At 41.1% G+C, this 19,635-nt stretch overlaps 1 protein-coding gene and 1 non-coding gene across 2 annotated transcripts in view; both read left to right on the top strand.

The window, feature by feature from the left end:
• Positions 1-19,635, top strand: part of Slc25a43 (solute carrier family 25 member 43) — a 95,179-nt gene that overhangs the window by 66,073 nt on the left and 9,471 nt on the right. The window contains 5 exon segments of the mRNA XM_055604950.1: positions 10,354-10,392; positions 10,394-10,489; positions 11,533-11,593; positions 11,596-11,697; positions 16,476-16,506. Coding sequence (XP_055460925.1) covers positions 10,354-10,392; positions 10,394-10,489; positions 11,533-11,593; positions 11,596-11,697; positions 16,476-16,506 — 329 coding nt within the window.
• LOC129674919 (small nucleolar RNA SNORA36 family) lies at positions 10,902-11,031 on the top strand. Its single transcript, XR_008719857.1, has one exon. It is a non-coding gene; the product is annotated as a small nucleolar RNA SNORA36 family (small nucleolar RNA).

Below are 19,635 nucleotides of genomic sequence, written 5' to 3'. Positions count from 1 at the left end.
TTGGGAGGGGGTCTCTCTGACGGAAGATACCCTCCGGGGATCTTTCACCCCTTCTGGAAGCCCTGGGAAATTTAGCATAGAAACTTTCAAATGCTAACTTTGAAGTGTTTGTCCATCACTTTTATGTACGTTTACTCCTCCTTTTTCTCAATATGTAGTAACACCTACAGTGTAAAAGAAATGCTTGTAGGCTTTTGGGAAAAATCCATGTCAAGACAGATGTGATCACCGGACCTATGGTAGTTGCACTCACAGTAGAATAAGGGGCTATGAAGATAACAGCAGTAAGAAATAATTATAGACAACACATCATTACAAATTCTCTCTTTTTTTCTTTTTGGTTTTTCAAGACAGGGTTTCTCTGCACATCCTTGGCTGTCCTGGATTCAGTTTGTAGACCAGGCAGGCCTTGAGCTCACAGAGATCCTCCTTCCTCTGCCTCCAAAGTATTGGGATTACAGGCGTGTACCACCACGCCCAGCTTCATTACAAATTCTTATCAAGTGCCATGAAGGACATAGTGACCAAACAGTGTTTGATAAATTTAATCTGAGTATCTGAGACTATTTCTCTGAGAAAATGCTATTTTTTTCTGATCATTACAAGACTTGGCAAAACAGAGGAAATGGCAGATTTCAAGTCCTAGAGGTAGGAAGGCACATGGAGTTGGGCCAGCTGCAAGGATTACATAAACTGGAAAGGGTCTTCAAGGTCATTTCATTTCGGTCTCTTCAGTAGATATGCGAGGAAACTAAGGTCTGCAGAAGTCAAGGACATAGTCAAGGTTACATTGATAGTGGCAGAGCCAGGCTTAGTTCTCCTGATTTCTTTCAGGTGATGTTATACTACAGGGTCCAGTGTGCAGATCTGAAGCCAGTGGCTAACATTCTGTTAGCCTAGAGAGTTGCCTGAGTTTGTGTAGAAGAATCCTTAAATTCAGGCCCTTGTGACTAGCCATCTACTTTGTTCTGTTTCTCGTTGCTAATCAGATACAGATTGAGAGCAATCTAGCATTCCAGTCTAGCAGGTTGGTTTGGTCTTCAGCATATTTGTCTCTTCTCCAAGTTTAGATAATTGTAATAATGACCTTAATGATGGTGGTTACTTACTTAGTGCTTGCTCTGTATCAAGTACAGTTCTAAGTGCTTTGCATGTACTAAATTATTTAATATGAACAACAATCCTATAAGGTACATGTTATTAATACTCCATTTTACAGACAAAAAAAAGACCCTCAGACAGATCAAGGCCTTTGCTGAAGGTCACAGGGGTCATTACAAGCTGTCCAGCTCCAGAGCATGATGCATGGCATGAAAGTCACAAGTCCTATGGGGAGGCACAGTCAGGATATAGATGAAAGAATGTATGGGGCAGTAAAACTGAATGCAACCTAGAATTGAGGCCATTTGCTGAAACATAAAAGAGGGCTGAGTGAACCCAGAAGAGGACTTGCTTAGTATATTACAAGGTCCTGGATGCAATCTCCAGCACCACAAGAAAAAAAGTACCAAAGAATCAACATGTGACCACATCATGGACAAAGACATCTTTTGGGGGTGTTTTTTCCCCCCCCTTTCTTTCTGTGTGAAATTTTTGGCTATCCTGGAACTCACTCTGTAGACCAGGTTGGCCTTGAACTCACAGTGATCCTCCTGGCTCTGCCTCCCTGAGTGCTGGGATTACAAGTGTGCACCACTGCGCCCCAAAAGTCCCTCAGATAATGAATGCCTCTGGTCAATTTCCTGTCTAGACCACCAGCATCCTCTTGACTTCATGTACTTTGTTTCCAGGTTCTGTTCTGTCTTCCTTCTCCTCACCCTGTTCCTTAATTCCCCCTTACTCCCTCCCTCTCTCCGTGCTGTAAGTTTGTGTGTGTTGGTACACGTCACATGTCTGCACATGTGTATAGAGGCCAGAGGTCAATGGTAGGTGTTTTTCAGAAGTCACCCACCTTGTGTCTTGAGATCTCTCTCTGAGACCTTGCACTGGGAAGGTAGGCTATGGTTGTCTGGCCACTGAGCTCCAGGGATCACCCTGTCTCTGCCTCACCAGCACTAGAATGCACCCTCATGTCCATCTTTTTACCTGGATGCTGGGGATTGAAACCAGACCTTCTCTTACAGCAAGCATTTTACTGAGTGCATGCCACCTACAGACCCTTTACATTCTTTTCTCTGAGACAGGGTCTTCACATACCCCACGATGGTCTTGAACTTGATAAAAGCTGAGGATGACCTTGAAGTTTTGATACTGCTGCCTCCACCAAACCAGCACTAGGATTATAGTGCTGGGATCAGCATGCCCAGATCATGTGGTGCTGGAGATGGAACCTGGGGCTTTGTTAGAGTGCAAACCAAGCATTCTAACAACTGAGCCACAACTCCAGGGCCCTTCTTCATTCTTGTGGCTTTTTGCTCCCGTTCTGAAATCCATGCCATTTGGCCCCCAGCTTATCTCAACCTCACAAACTCCCTCTGATTCATACTGCTGGAGATGAATGCATGGAAGGGCAGCTGGGGGGGGCTCAGAAAGTTCATGGCATCCAGTCTGTGCTGCTTCTCAGTCTGCAGAGCTAGTGTTCAGAGCGTCCTTTGAACATCCTTCCTAACAGCATTTTTCACATTTTACCAAACTCCTCACGGCAGGCACACCCATCGCCTCCACCCTAGGCAAATAACCTGGCTTGATGTTTCTGGGGAAGAAAATGGAGTGATAAACAGACACAACCTTTTGCTTTTTTACATGATATCCTTCCTTCTGGTGGTTTTCTGGGTGTCACACCTCAAGTTCCTCTTGGGCACGTTTCCTTCTTAACAGATGAATAAATTCATGTCCTACCCATGTTAAAAAAAATAATTTCTTCCTCCAATCCTAACTTTGCCTTTCAAAACATTGCCCACTCTCTTATTCCCAAATACAAAAAAGTTAAATTAGCATGTTTTAATGCAGAAGAGTTCTAGGAGTTTGGATGGATGTATAGATTTCTGTGGAGGCTACTACAATCAGGACATAGAACTGTTGTGTCAATCCCCAGATTTTCATGTGCCATCCCTTTGCAAAATCAAGGCCTCCAGGACCACCCTGACACTGGTAACACTTCATGTGTTCTCAATAGCGTTATCTTCTGAGAATAGCTCATTCAGTGTGGTGCCAATGGAGTTTATTCATGCTGTAATTTTTAGCTTATCTCTATGTTTTAGATTCATATTTAATTCTTTGCACGTGTATATGTTTGTGTGTGGATATGTACACTTGAGTGTGGGTGCCTGCAGAGATCACAAGAGGGTACTGGATTTCCCTGGAGCTCAACTTACAGGCAGTTGTGAGTAATCCAGTGTGGGTGCTGGGAACTGAACTTAGCCCTCTTCAAGAGCAGCAAGTGCTCTTAACCACTGAGCCATCTCTTCAGCCCTAGCTTCTTCTTGTTCTTTCTTTTTTTATATAGATTTGTTTTATTTTAAATTATGTGTATATGGGGTGTATATATATATATATATATATATATATATATATATTAATTTAAATTGTATATATATGGGGGGCTGATGGAGGTGCATCAGCCTCTCAAGTACTGAGATTAAAGAGACAAGAAACTTACTTATAGGGATTGAACATTTTGATGATGACAGTTTCATCAGGTAGTTCTGGGGTGGTTATGAAGTCTATGGAATGGCTGAAAGAAAAATAGCCAAAACTATAAAAGTGAGAAATCCTGAGGATGAGGGCCAGACTGAGATTGGCATAGACTGTCCTTTATTGCATTTTCTTATTTGAAAAATGTATACACGTATACAAGTATCTTGGTATCCACCCCTCACTCCCTTCCTCCCACTTCCCTTGGTCCATGTACATGTAAGGATATCAGATCCCCTTAGAGCTGAAGTTATAGACAGTTGTTAGCTGTGAGGTGAGTACTGGGAATAGAACCTGGGTCCTCTGGAAGAGCAGCCAGTGCTCTTAACCACCGAGCCATCTCCCCAGTAGGGGTTGTGGGGGTTCCATATCTCCCCTCTCCAACTTTCTTTTTTTTTTCTTTTCTTTTCTTTTTTCCCTTTTCTTTTTAAAGTTACCTAAGATAATGGTGAGGCTGCTCTAAACTGAACCATCAGGTGTCCCTGTCCAGTAAATGTAGAAGGGGAGCAGGAGGCCCACAGATGACAACAGGACAAGAACAATGAAGTAGCTTGAGCCCCAGATGAGTACTTCTGTCATGATAGTGAAGCAGACAAGAATAGGCAGCCAACATCTATTGCCACAGTCACCTCTTCTCAACCCTGGAACATTTGTACTGTGGGAAAATAAGCCCCTACTTGGTGGTTTCCCAGGAGAGGAAGAGTTAAGTAGTCAGGAGGGCATGAAAAAAAAAAGATTTAAGTCTAAGGCTGGGCTTAGACTAAAGAGATGGCTTTGTGGTTAAGAGCACTGGCTGCTCTTCCAAAGGACCCTGGTTCTATTCCCAGGACTCACCTCACAGCTAACAACCATCTCTAACTTCAGTTCTAAAGGGATCTGATGCCTGTACATGCACATTGTACACAGACATACGCACAGGCAAATTTTCCATATCTGTAAAATAAAAATAAGTGGATCTTAAAAAAAGATTAAAAGATTAAAGGCATAGGAGTATGAAGCAGGTCCATTAGGCATTGGCGAGGATGGAATGTGAGTATGAAATTGAGTCTACCCAAAATGCCTACTTTCTCTTAAGCAAAATCCACCACATCATGGTTCTATAGACAATTACCATTCATTCTAAACTAGGTGTAGTGCTTAACACCTGTAATCTCAGCATTTAAGAAGCTGAAACAGAAGTATGGTGAAGTCTCAGCCAATCTGGGCTATATAAGCAAAATTCTGTCTCAAAAAAAAAAAATCAGTTTCATGAGGTCCCATTTATTGATTGTTGCTCTTAAAGCCTGTGCTGTTGGAGTTCTGTTCAGGAAGTTGTCTCCTGTGCCAATGAGTTCAAGGCTCTTCCCCACTTTTTCTTCTAGCAGATTTAGCATATCTGGTTTTATGTTGAGGTCTTTGATCCACTTAGACTTTAGTTTTGTGCAGGGTGATAAATGTGGATCTATTTTCATTTTTCTGCTTGTAGACATCCAATTAGACCAGCACCAAAACCCAGATGTCCATCAATGGAGGAATGGGTACAGAAATTGTGGTATTTTTACACAATGGAATACTACTCAGCAATCAAAAAAGAGGAAATCATGAAATTTGCAGGCAAATGGTGGGATCTAGAAAAGATCATTCTGAGTGAAGTATCCTAGAAGGAGAAAGACAAACATGGAATATAGTCGCTTATATAGACCTAAAAGATATGATAAACATAATGAAATCTATACACCTAAAGAAGATAATCAAGAAAGCCAACACGAGGTATGATGATCAATCCTCATTTAGAAAGACAAATGGGATATGCATTGAACTTGAACGTATGACAGGAGTCTACCGCAGAAAGCATCTGAAAGACTCTACCTAGCAGTGTTCCAAAGTAGATACCAAGACTCATAACCAAACCTTCGGCAGAGGGCAGGGAATCATATGAAAGAAGGGGAGTTTGATGTGGAAAGGATAGGAGCTCCACAAGGACCAAACATATCTGGGCACAGGGTCTTTTCTGAGATGGACACTCAACCAAAGACCATAAGAGGATAAAAACCTAGAACCTCTGCTCGGATGTGACCCGTGATAGCTCAGTAATCAATTGGTTTCCCATAGTAAGGGGAACAAGGACTATTTCTAACAGGAACTCAATGACTGGCCCTTTGACCTCCCCAACTCCCAAGGGAGGAGCAGTACTGTTAGGCCACAGAGGAGGACTTTGCAGCCAGTCCTGAAAATACCTGACAAAACGGAGTCATATGAAAGGGGAGGAGGTCCCCCCCATCAGTGGACTTGGAAAGGGGCAGGGAGGAGATGAGGGAGGGAGGGTGGGACTGGGGAGGGAATGAGGGATACAGCTGGGATACAGAATTAACAAAATGAAACTAATGAGAATAATAAAAAAAATTTAAAAAATCATTCCAAGACCATGGAAGAAGATGAACTCTGAAGTTACTATTTTTTGCCACTACCTTGGCACAGCATCCTGAGTCCAGACCTGAGACCCTGCTTATTTTGTGTAGGACATTTACTTCCTGCTACTTTTTTTTTGAATTTTATTTTTTTCTTATCAGTTACATTTTATTAACTCTGTATCCAGGCGTGTCCCGATCCCTCATTCCCTCCCAGTCCCTCCCTACCTCCCTCATCTCCACCGTGCCCCTTGCCAAGTCCACTAATAGGGGGGACCTCCTCCCCATTCATCCGATCCTGTTTTATCAAGTATCTTCAGGACTGGCTGCAAAGCTCTCCTCTGTGGCCTAACAGGACTGCTCCTCCCTTGGGGGGTGGGGAGGCCAAAGAGCCTGTCATTGAGTTCCTGTTAGAAATAGTCCTTGTTCCCCTCACTATGGGAAACCAATTGGTTACTGAGCTACCACAGGCTACATCTGAGCAGAGATTCTAGGTTACATTCATACATGGTCCTTGGTTGCATGTCAGTCTCAGAAAAGACCCTGTGCCCAGATATATTTGGTCCTTGTGGAGCTCCTCTCCTTTCCTCATCAGACTAACTCCCCTTCTTTCTTATGATTCCCTGTACTCTGCCAAAGGTTTGGTCATGAGTCTTTGCTTTGAAAACACTGCTAGTTAGAGTCTTTCAAATGCGCTCAGTAGACTCCTGTCAATGTTCAATGCACATCCCATCTGTCTTTCAACACGAGGATTGATCATCTTACCCCATGTCCGCTCTCTTGATTATCTTTTTTAGGTGTATAGATTTCATTATGTTTATCATATCTTATAGGTCTATATAAGTGAGTATATACCGTGTTTGTCTTTCTCCTTCTGGGATATTTCACTCAGGATGATCTTTTCTAGATCCCACCATTTGCCTGCAAATTTCATGATTTCCTCCTTTTTGATTGCTGAATAGTATTCCATTGTGTAAAAATACCACAATTTCTGTACCCATTCCTCCGTTGATGGACATCTGGGTTGTTTCCAGGTTCTGGCTATTACAAATAAAGCTGCTATAAACATGGTTGAGCAAATATCCCTTTTGTGTACTTGAGCAAACTTTGGGTATATACCTAGCAGTGGTATAGCTGGGTCTTGAGGAAGCACTATTCCTAATTGTCTTAGAAAGCGCCAGATAGATTTCCAGAGTGGTTGTACCAGTTTACATTCCCACCAGCAGTGGAGGAGGGTTCCCCTTTCTCCACAACCTCTCCAGCATGTGTTGTCCCTTGAGTTTTTCATCTTGGCCATTCTGATGGGTGTAAGGTGATATCTCAGGGTCGTTTTGATTTGCATTTCCCTGAGGGCTAATGAGGATGAGCATTTCTTTAAGTGTTTCTCTGCCATTCGATATTCCTCTACAGAGAATTCTCTGTTTAGCTCTGTTCCCCATTTTTTAATTGGATTGCTTGGTTTGCTGCTTTTCAGCTTCTTTAGTTCTTTGTATATACTCGATATTAGTCTTCTGTCAGATAAAGGGTTAGTGAAGATTCTTTCCCAATCTGTAGGCAGGCGTTTTGTTTTGATGACAGTGCCCTTTGCTTTACAGAAGCTTTTCAGTTTCATGAGGTCCCATTTATTGATTGTTGCTCTTAAAGCCTGTGCTGTTGGTGTTCTGTTCAGGAAGTTGTCTCCTGTGCCAATGAGTTCTAGGCTGTTCCCCACTTTTTCTTCTAACAGATTTAGAGTATCTGGTTTTATGTTGAGGTCTTTGATCCACTTGGACTTTAGTTTTGTGAAGGGTGATAAATATAGATCTATTTTCATTTTTCTGCATCCAGTTGGACCAGCACCATTTGTTGAAGATGCTGTCTTTTTTCCATTGAATGGTTTTGGCTTCTTTGTCAAAAATCGAGTATTCATAGGTGTGTGGGTTTATTTCTGGGTCTTCTATGCGGTTCCATTGATCCTCCTTTCTGTTTTTATGCCAATACCATGCAGTTTTTATTACTATGGTTTTGTAGTACAACTTGAGATCGGGGATGGAGATACCTCCAGATGATCTGTTGTTGTACAGGATTGTTTTGGAGATTCTCGGTTTTTTGTTTCTCCATATGAAGCTGAGAATCTTTTTTTCAAGGTCTGTAAAGAATTGAGTTGGTATTTTGATGGGAATTGCATTGAATCTGTAGATTGCTTTTGGCAGGATGGCCATTTTCACAATGTTAATCCTACCAATCCATGAGCACGGGAGATCTTTCCATCTTCTGAGATCTTCTTCAATTTCTTTCTTCAGAGACTTGAAGTTTTTCTCAAACAGGTCTTTCACTTGCTTGGTTAGTGTCACCCCAAGGTACTTTATGTGGTTAGTGGCTATTGTGAAGGGTGTTGTTTCCCTAATTTCTTTCTCGGCCATTTTGTCTTTGGTATACAGGAGGGCTTCTGATTTTTTTGAGTTGATTTTGTATCCTGCCACTTTGCTGAAGGTGTTTATCAACTGGAGGAGTTCTCTGGTTGAATTTTTGGGGTCGCTCATATATACTATCATATCATCTGCGAATAGTGACACTTTGACCTTTTCCTTTCCGATTTGTATCCCCTTGATCTCCTTTAGTTGTCTTATTGCTCTGGCTAGGACTTCAAGTACTATGTTGAAGAGGTAGGGAGAGAGTGGGCAGCCTTTTCCTGTCCCTGATTTCAGTGGGACTGATTTAAGTTTCTCTCCATTGAGTTTGATGTTGGCTATAGGCTTGCTGTATATTGCCTTTACTATGTTTAGATATGTGCCTTGTATTCCTGATCTCTCCAAGACTTTAAACATGAATGGGTGTTGGACTTTGTCAAATGCTTTTTCAACATCTAAGTAGATGATCATGTGGTTTTTCTCCTTCAGTTTGTTTATGTGGTGGATTACATTGATGGATTTCCATATGTTGAACCACCCTTACATGCCTAGGATGAAGCCTACTTGGTCGTGGTGGATGATATCTTTGATGTGTTCTTGGATTCGGTTTGCAAGTATTTTATTGAGTATTTTTGCGTCAATGTTCATAAGAGAGATAGGTCTGAAGTTCTCTTTTTTTGTTAGGACGGCCACTATATTCTCATCAAAGGAAAAATCCACCAAGAGGACATCACAATTTTGAATATCAATGCCCCAAATACAAGAGCACCTACATTCGTAAATGAAACAATATTAAAGCTTAAATCACACATTGATCCTAAAACCCTAATAGTGGGAGACTTCAACACTCCACTCTCACCAAGGGACAGATCAACTAGACAGAAAACAAATAGGGAAATAAAAACACTTACAGAGACCCTAAATCAAATGGACCTAATAGATGTCTACAGATCTTTTCATCCAAACTCAAAAGAGTATACCTTCTTTTCAGCACCGCATGGAACCTTCTCCAAAATACACCATATAGTTGGTCATAAAGAAAGCCTCAACAGATACAAAAAGATTGAAATAATCCCTTGTATTCTATCTGACCACCATGGACTTAAGCTGGACCTCAACAACAGAAATAACAAACAGCCTACACGCACATGGAAACTGAACAACAAATTTATGGGACACATTGAAAGCAGTGCTCAGGGGAAAATTTATAGCATTAAGTGCCTGCAAAAAGAAATTCGTAACATCACATAGAAACAACTTAATGGCCCAACTGAAAACCCTAGAAAAAAAAGAAGCAGATACACCCAAGAGGAGCAGAAGGCTGGAAATAATCAAACTCAGGGATGAAATCAATCAATTTGAAAGAAATAAAACTATTCAAAGAATCAATGAAACAAAAAGCTGGTTCTTTGAGAAAATCAACAGGATAGACAAACCCTTAGCCAAACTAACTAAAAAGCAGAGAGAATCTATCCAAATCAACAAAATCAGAGATGAAAAGGGTGACATAACTACAGACACAGAGGAAATTCAAACAATCATTAGGTCATACTACAAAAGCCTATATGCCACAAAATTTGAAAATCTAAATGAAATGGACAATTTTCTTGATAGATTCCATCTTCCAACATTAAGTCAAGATCAGGTAGAAAGACTGAACAGCCCTATAACCCCCAAGGAAATTGAAGCAGTCATTCACAGTCTCCCCTCCAAAAAAAGCCCTGGGCCAGATGGTTTCAGCGCAGAATTCTACCAGACCTTCAAAGAAGTGCTCACACCAATTCTCCTCAAACTATTCCACAAAATAGAAACAGAAGGTACATTACCAAACTCATTCTATGAAGCAATAGTCACCCTGATACCTAAACCACACAAAGACCCAACAAAAAAAGAGTACTTCCTGCTACTTAACTCATTTCCCTGTACTTTCTATTTCCTGCCAGGCTCAATGTCCTTATCTTCCCCACTGTGGAGGAGTAGACCATCTACTTCTCAAGAGCAGCTGACTGTTTCTGGCAGATAGTGAAGACCAAAGGGGTACTAGGGCTCTGGAGGAAACTGACTGCTAACTTACTAAAGGTGAGAAGGGTGGCCAGTCTCCTGCTTCTCTACCTCTTCCTGTTCTCTCCCTTCCTTATCAAACTTCTGTACGTATGCATCATAGACCTCTGTAACCAGAATTAAGAACAAGAACTCTGGACTAGCCTTGTATTAGCTCACATGTAAATATCCAGGCAAGACCAGCATATAGCAATGGGCAATGGCAGATCAACTACATGAATATTAATGTTGGCCCAGTGCTTGTCCAGGGAATACCCTTCAGTGGCACTGACATCCTTCATCCCCTTCCACACTGTACTAGTTTTCCTTTTTCCATATTCTTTGATTCCAAAAAGAATTACCCATGTAGTGTTGCCCACAGCTATTGTCTTAGTTTACCTTGGTGCAACTCTCTTGCAGAAGTACCTTGTCTTAAGAGTTTAAAATATGGCTCTAAGGTGCTGAGTTCAGTTCAGGAGAGCTTCTCCATTCTGTTAATTAAACTTTGGGACATTGAAAGTACCTAAGGGAAATAACTGAATAGAGTATAATACACTATTCATATACTTCCAGGTCCACACCAATAAAAAATAAAAATAAAATTTTAGGGGCTAGGGAGATGGCTCAATGGTTAAGAGCACTGGCTGCTCTTCCAGAGGACCCAGGTTCAATTCCCAGCATCCACATGGCAGCTCATAACTGTGTGAAACTCCAGTTCCAGGAGCTCTGGAACCCTCACACAGGCTTATATACAGGCAAAACACATAAAATAAAAATAAATAAATCATTAAAAAGGAAAATGTTAAAATGTTTTAATTTTAAAAAGTTGTTTAACATTAGGCTGGAGAGAGAGCTCAGTGATTAAGAGTGTTTGCTGCTCTTTCAGACAACCTGAATTCAGTTCCCAGTACCCTTGTTGAGAGGCTCACAACCACACAAAACTCCATCTCCTAGGGATCCAATACCCTTTTCTGGCCCCCACGGGTGCCCAAACTCACACAGACATATAGATGCATAAATAAAATAAGTCTTTTATTTAAAAAAAAAGAATTTAACACAATTTTCATTTTCTGTTTTAACAGGTAGTTCCATATTTTGGAGTTATGTTTAGCATGTTTGAGTTCTGTAAGAGAATTTTTCTTTATCAAATGGCTATATCCTGTCCCCACTAACCTATAAACTGACCCCAGGGATGGACTGAAGTCTGAAGCCTTAGGAGTCACGGGAATTAAAGGTGTTCTTCAAACCCAAAAAAACTAGAATCTAAAAAAACAACTCTGTAAAGCTGAATTTCCACTGGTGGAAGATGGGCAGCAATCACAGATGAACATGGCCTCATAACTGTGTACATAGGAGGGGTGCGAGGGTATTCGACCTGCCACTCTTGGAAATAAGATCACGAGACCAAACATCATTTCACCACCCCAAACTTTCCCTGTGAATACCTGTGCCTTGAAAAGTTTTCCTGACACTGCTCTATCACAATGTCATCCCACCAGACTATAAGAAAACCTAGGGGGCTGGATGGTAGTGGTGCATACCTTTCATCCCAGCCATCCTCTGGAGGCAGAGGCAGGTGGGTTGCTGTGAGTATGAGGCTAGCATGGTCTACACAGTGAGTCTCAGAACAGCCAGGACTATAGAGAGAAAACCTGTCTTGAGAAAATAAAACAAAATAAAAAGAAAGCCTAGTGGTAATCAAACATGCAATATACCCTCTGAGGAAAAACACCCTGGAAATGAGCATTGCCACAGCACTTCAAAGCATCTTGTAGCTGAAGTAGCAGAGCAGAGACCATGTGGAGTTGGCCAAGTTTCCCTCTCTGGCCTGTGGCTCCCCCACACAGACAGACCTCTTAAACTCATACCTTTTTAAATTTTTTTTTCAAATGATCTTGCTACAAAGTCCTGGCTGCTCCCAGAGTTGTGATGTTACTGCCTAGACTCCTAGATGGCTTGGATTACAAGTCTGTTGTGCCACACTAGAATCTTAGACCCCCATTCTTTACTGAAAAACCAAGCTTCTCAATCTTAGAAGCTTCTGTTTCAAGAAGGTAGTTTTCCCCAGGATTTCTCTGTGTAACTGTGTAGCCCTAGCTGTCCTGGAGCTCACTCTGTAGACGAAGCTGGTCTCAGACTCAGAGATCTGCCTGCATCCCGAGTGCTGGAATTAAAGGAGTGCACCACCAGCTCTGGGCCCTATGATTTTTTTAATGATGCAACGATATTCCTGACCAAAGTCATATACAGTTCCATTGGCCTTAATTATCTGCCTTTCTAACGTGGTTTGTAAGACTACCTTGAAAATAATTATTTAGTTATTTTCCATTATTCTCATAAGATGTTCTAGTTGCCTAGAAAGTATCAAGTAGAAGATATGACACACATACTCCCCCCAAAATGTGATGAAATAAAAATCTTTTAGGCTAATCACCCTCTGTAGGGTTTTTTGTTGTTGTTGTTTTAATATAATCAAATGGGGGGGGGGGTTCTGTGTAAAATTTATATAACTGTGTTTTCAAATAGTACCAATCTTTGCATTTTAAAAATGCATTAATATCTAACAAAATGTGGTGGTGCCTATCTGCAATCACAGCCCTTAAGAGGCTAAGGTAGGAAGATCATGAGTTCAAGACCAGCCTTTGTTGCATAAGTTCAAATTTTTGTACATAGTGAAATCTTCTTTCAGAAAACAATAAATAAATAATTAAATGTATTGCTGACATAAATTCACATATTTTCTTTTCCTTCCCTCTACTATATACATGAAGGTTTCAGAACATTGAAAGTATTCGTTCATATTAAGCTTATTTTCTAAAGGAAAAAACTGGGCTGTAGAGTTGGCTCAGCAGTTAACAGCACTTGTTACTTTGTAGGAGAATGGTGTTCAGTTCCCAGTACCTGCATGGTAGCTCATACCCAACTGTACCTCCAGTCCCAGGGGATCCAACACCCTCACCTAAACTCCATAGGTACTAGGCACACACATGGTGCACACACACACACACACACACCCATATGTATATAGACAGAACACCCACATACATAAAATAATTAAATAAATCTATTTTTTCTTTAATTTTTTAAAAGGAGAAAAGTATCAGTTACAAAACTATGGTTAAATTCTCAGACCTTTTTCTGGTTTAAATATACAAAATAACTCATTTTTACAACTCCTGTGACAGACTGTTTTATAGGGAATGAAGTTGACACACTTCTGTAGCCCAATCTGTTAGTGTTTGGGGGGAGGTAAATACTGAATCCAGTCAATACGCCAGGTTTGTCAATTGTACTTCCTTGGAAACAGCAAAACAAAGTTTCAGAAAGTACTGAATATTATAAACATTTTTTGACAAAAGATAACATCCAACCTCAGTTTATATACATCTTAGTATTTCTTCTGTACATTCTTCCACAAATAACTCTAAAAACCACCCCACAGCTCAGAAAACACCTCTGTGCCAAGTAGAGTTATTTTTAACTATTTGTGTGTGGGAATGTGTATGTGAGTACAGATGCCTCTGGAGGCCAGAGGCATCAGATCTCTTCAGATCTGAAGTTTTACATGGTTATAAGTTGCTTGACACGGTTGCTGGGAACCAGACTCAGGTCCTCTTCTAGATCAGTATGTGCTCTTAGTAGTTGAGCCATCTCCAGCCCGAGTTGCAATATTTTTCAGTAAAATCAATAATGTTTTTCTGTAGTTTCAGAAAAACTCCTTAAAATTCTAATTCTGTTCCTAAAATGAACTGAGTGCTATTTTTACTTCCTTAGAGGTGTGAAGAGATGCTCTGCCTTCTTTTTTGAAATATTTTTAAATTAATTTCTTTTTATATTAATTACAGTTTATTCACTTTGTATCCCAGTTGTAGCCCCCTCCCTTGCCCCCTCTCAATCCCACCTTACCTCCCTCATCTCCTCCCATGCCCCTCTCCAAGTCCACTGCTAAGGGAGGTCCTCCTCCCCTTCCATCTGACCTTAGGCTATCAGGTCTCATCAGGACTGGCTGCATTGTCTTCCTCTGCGGCCTGGTAAGGCTGCTCCCCCCTCAGGGGTAGGAGATCAAAGAGCCAGGTACTGAGTTCATGTCAGAGACAGTCCTTGTTCCCCTTACTAGGGAACCCACTTTGAGACTGAGCTGCCATGGGCTACATCTGTGCAGGAGTTCTAGGTTATCTCCATGCGTGGTCCTTGGTTGGAGTATGAGTCTCAGAAAAGACCCCTGTGCCTAGATTTTTTGGTTCTGTTGCTCTCCTTGTGGAACTCCTGTCCCCTCCAGATCTTTCTATTTCCCCTTCTTTTATAAGATTTCCTGCACTCTGCCCAAAGTTTGGCTATGAGTCTCAGCATCTGCTTTAATACCTTGTTGGGTAGAGTCTTCAAACTCATGGCAATCTTCCTGCCACAGCCTATGGACTGCTGGGATTATAGGTATCAGGCCACGTGGCTTGCTAGATTTTGGTATTTTAAGGTAGGATCTCACTGTATAGCCCAGGCTAGCTTTGAACTCATGATCCTCCTCCCCTTAGATTCCAAAATGCCAAAATTATGGCCCTCTATGCCTGGCTCTGAACTGAGTTTTGAAGGAAGGACTGTTAGTAGTCTGAATAAGAAATGTTGGCTGCCACTGGTGGTGCTATTTGGGATTCTTACAGAGCTGTTAGGAACAGCTTTGCGGGAGGATGTGCATCATTGGGAGCAGAGTTTGAAAGTGGAAAGTGTCACCCTACTTCCATGCTGCTTTCTGCATGTGGTTAAAGATGTCTCTGAGCCTCCTGATCTGGCTGCCTATCAACTGCTGCCATGCCTTCTCTACCATTGTGGACCATAAGTCAAAATGAAGTCTCTTCTATAAGCTGCATTTAGTCGTGGTGTTTATCACAGCAACAGAAAAGTAACTAATACAAGGGTATAAGCAGTAGCAGAGAGATGAGAGCAGGCAAAGTTGATTGAGACAGAGTGAGGAGACTGGCCTTATGCATTTATTCAACAACTAGGCACTGTGGACGAAGTGATATGAAAGGCAAGTGTGACTGCTCTCATTCTGGAGATCATGAGCTAATGAGCATGGAGGTCAATTAACAACTTTTCAAAAATAAGGTAGTTTTACATTGTAATGTTGGGAAGAGAATAAACAGTGCATTAATGAAAGGATTATGTGGGAGAAATGTAAAAATCTTTCATTCGGGGAGTCAGTGGAGGCCTTTCTGAGAGGTGACATTGGAGATAAGACCCAAAAGACAAGAATGAGCCAACCAAAGAAAGAAGCAAAGAGAACATCTCCAGCAGTGGACAAAACAAGTGCAAATGGCTGGTGGACCAACAACAATTAGTGAACAGAATGCAGCCAGGGTGGTCACTGAGTGAAGGGTTTGAATGAGATGAGATGTAATAGAGAGGCAGATCATTTGCATCTGTTCATTTGTAGTTCTGGAGATAAAATCCAGTAACTTGCACATGTAGGGCAGGGCCCTCTACTGAGCAACTACATCCATAGCTGTAAAAGTCAAATACATAGCTATAAAAGTCACATAGGCCACAGCCAGAACATCAATTTTATTCTAAGTATAATGAGAAGTACTGAAGGTTTTTAAGCAGAAACAGTACAATCTGGTTTTTAATTTTAAAATGCAGTTCCAGTTGTTATGTAGAGGAGAGAGTAGAGGGATGCATGAATAGAAATGAGAAGACCAAGTGAGAGCAGACTCCAGAACTATACCCAAGAAATGTCAGCTCAGTCTAGAATAGTGGCAAAACCAAAACTGAGTTCAAGGTCTGGAGAGATGGCTCAACGACTAAAATCACATACTGCCTACAGGCTGATTTTTTTGGTGCCAACTTGACACACGCTAAAGATGTCAGAGAGGAAGGAGCCTCAGTTAAGAAAATGCCTCCATGAGATCCAGCTGGAAAGTATTTTCTCAATTAGTGATCAATGGGGGAAGGGACCAGTCCATTGTGGGTGGTTCCATCCCTGGGTTGGTAGTCCTAGGTTCTATAAGCAAGCACGCTGAGCAAGCCATGGGAAGCAAGCTCGTAAGCAGAACCCCTCCATGGCTTCTACATCAGCTCCTGTCTCCAGGTTCTTGCCCTGTTTGAGTTTGTGTCCTGACTTCCTTCAATGATGAACAGCAATATGAAGTGCAAGCCAAAGAAACCCTTTCCTCCCCAACTTACTTTCTGGTCACAGTGTTTTATCACAGCAACAGAAACCTTAAATAAGATACTGCCTTTCTAAAGAATTGGAGTATAATTCCTAGGAACCACAGTGGGTGGCTCACAACAGCCAGTAACTCCAGTTCCAGAGGGATCTGACATGGTAGCTTCCAAGAGCATCTGCACACACATGTGCATACTCCCAAACCACACACACACACACACACACAAGTACAAACACACATACATAAACACACACAGAAAAATAAAAATAGGTCATGGAGAGATTTCTCAGTGGTTAAGAGCACTGGCTGCTCTTCCAGAGGTTCCAGATTTTATTCCCAGTACCACATGGTGGTTCAAAATTGTTTGTAACTCTATCCCTGGGGAATCCAATGATTTCTTCTGGCCTTCTTGGCACTGCATGCAGGAAGTGTCATACATGCAGGCAAAACACCCACAGACATAAAAATAAAATAATAATAATAATAATAATAATATTATTATAAAAAGAAAATATTAAGACACATTTTGCAGTTGGACTTAGATTTTCTGAACAACTGAATTCAGGAAGTAAAAGGGAGCATTGAAGTTCAGAGTTAATGTTTTGGCTATCTTAAATTCTAAGTGCCCAGAATAAGTAAAGAAATAGTTGGCCAGAGCCTAAACTGTCCCTAGAATTGTCCAATTTGTAGTAGATGGAATAATGACACCCCAAAAAAAAAGTGCCCATATGTATATAGGTTTTTCAAGACAGTTTCTCTGTGTAGCCCTGGCTGTCCTGGAACTCACTTTGTAGATAACAGACATCTGATTGCCTCTGCCACACAAGTGCTAAGATTAAAGGTATTCACCACCACACCCAGTGCAGTATCTATATTCTAATCCCTGGGACCTTTTAATGTATTCCCCTCTACAACATAAGAAGTTTGGCAGTGTTTGTTTGTTTGTTTGTTTGTTTGTTTGTTTGTTTTGAAACAGCATCTTGCTCTTGTATCCCACAATAACCCTCCTGCCTCAGCTTCTCAAGTATTATGATTATAGGCCTGAGGCACCATTCCCTGTGACAAACAAGATCTTGAACAAGTGATTAGAGTTATAGTAATTATAATTTACATAGAGAAATATATAGATCATTCTGCTTTGTTTGGGTATACCCAATCTGTTCAAAAGAGCCCTGAAAAACTGGGGGCATGGACTCAAAGCATGGGGAGTAAGCAAAAACTGCAAGCCCAGTAGAGACGTGACAAGGACTGACTGAATACGAAGGTGCCCAAGAGCCAAAGAATAGGGATGGTTTCAAGAACCTAAGAACAATCCTCAGCTGACAGCCAGTAGGCCAACAAGAACCTTAGTCCTATAACCAAAAAGGAGCTAAGTTAGTCAATAACTTGAGTGAGCTATATAACAGGCTTTTTTTTGGAGCCTCCAGAAATGAATTCATTGGCCCAAAGAGATCTGCATCAGGGTTGTAGCATACTGATTCTTTATTGTTTAGCCCATTTTGTTTGTGGTAAGTCATTACAGAAGCAACAGGAAACTGACAGAACCTTAATGAAATTTATTTAGAATAACAGCGACAGATCAGAGAAGAGTGATGGTGAAAGACAGAAACATTAACAAACAAATGGCATTTAAAAAAGAGAAATGGGGGGGGGGAGATGTAGCTCAGTTGTTAAAAGCACTAGTTGCTCTTTGAGGGCACCCAGGTTCAATTCCCAGCACCCACATGTTGAGTCACAACAATCTGTAAGTCAGGTTCCAAGAATCTGACACCTTCTGTCCTTTGCAGGCACCAGGCATGCATACAGGTCAAAGACATACATGCAGGTAAAATGCTCAAACATATAAGATAATTTAATTAAAAATACAAAAAAAAACAGAGGGATGGAACAAGACCACTAAAAAGAGAGAATAGGATGAAACTCCTAGAGTGAGGAAAGCAACAAGGAATGAAACTGAGGAGGCAGAAGCTAAAGATATGGAGGACATGGAATGCTTGTGCCCTGCTGTTAGAGATGGACAATAAAGAGTGAAGTAACTCTAGGGAAAAAAAGGAAGGAAGGAAGGAAGGAAGGAAGGAAGGAAGGAAGGAAGGAAGGAAGGAAGGAAGGAAGGAAGGAAGAAAGAAAGAAAGAAAGAAAGAAAGAAAGAAAGAAAGAAAGAAAGAAAGAAGGAAGGAAGAAAGGATATGGTCACATAAAATAAGCAAAGAGCAGAAATGACCCAAAGGTTCATCAACTGCTAATATCCCAAAAGAAGTCAGGACAAAGGGGAGCATATATACTGCATGGTCCCATTTATTAAAAATTCTAGGGAGTATAAACTAATCTAAAGTGACAGTATGCTGAACACTGTTTGCTTGGATAGAGTAATTACCAAGAGACATGTGAAAATTTTGGCAATAGGTCAGTTCGCTGTGTTAACTGCCATGGTTTCATTAGTGTACACATATGTAAAACTATTATCAAATTATTGCTGGATGCAGTGGCACATGCCTGTATGCCTGTGATCTCTGAATCCTTAATTCTCTGTGAGTTTGAGTCCAGGACAGCCAGAGCTATACAGAGAAACCTTGCTTCAAAAAACTAAAGTATATATATATATTTGTGGCCTTCAAATGTGTACATTTTTAATAGGTGTAATGGCACAAGACCGTAATCTCAGTACTTGGGAAGCTGAGGCAGGAGAGTCAGGAGTGTGAGGCAAGCCTGAGTTACCTAGTAAGAAAGACCCTGTCTCAACGACAAAGTTTGGGAAGATGTAGCTCAGTGCTTGCCTTGCATGCATAATACCATAGGCTGAAGCCCCCAAACAAGAAAACAATATACATTTCTGTTGTAGGACCACAACACTTCAATAAAACTTGCTTGTTTTGTTTGATTTGCTTTATTTGGAGCAGTCATCCATGGCTGAAATTCACCAAATGCTTTCTCATCCTTTCAGAAATCAAATCCTTCCAAGCATTGGAGTAGAGAGAGAAAAGAAAGAAAGAAAGAAAGAAAGAAAGAAAGAAAGAAAGAAAGAAA

Source organism: Psammomys obesus, unplaced genomic scaffold, assembly GCF_907164565.1.
Source record: "Psammomys obesus unplaced genomic scaffold, mPsaObe1.curated_primary_1811, whole genome shotgun sequence".
In the NCBI taxonomy this organism is placed as follows: domain Eukaryota; kingdom Metazoa; phylum Chordata; class Mammalia; order Rodentia; family Muridae; genus Psammomys; species Psammomys obesus.
The sequence above is the reverse complement of the archived record's forward strand: the minus strand, read 5'-3'. Positions and strand labels throughout refer to the sequence as shown.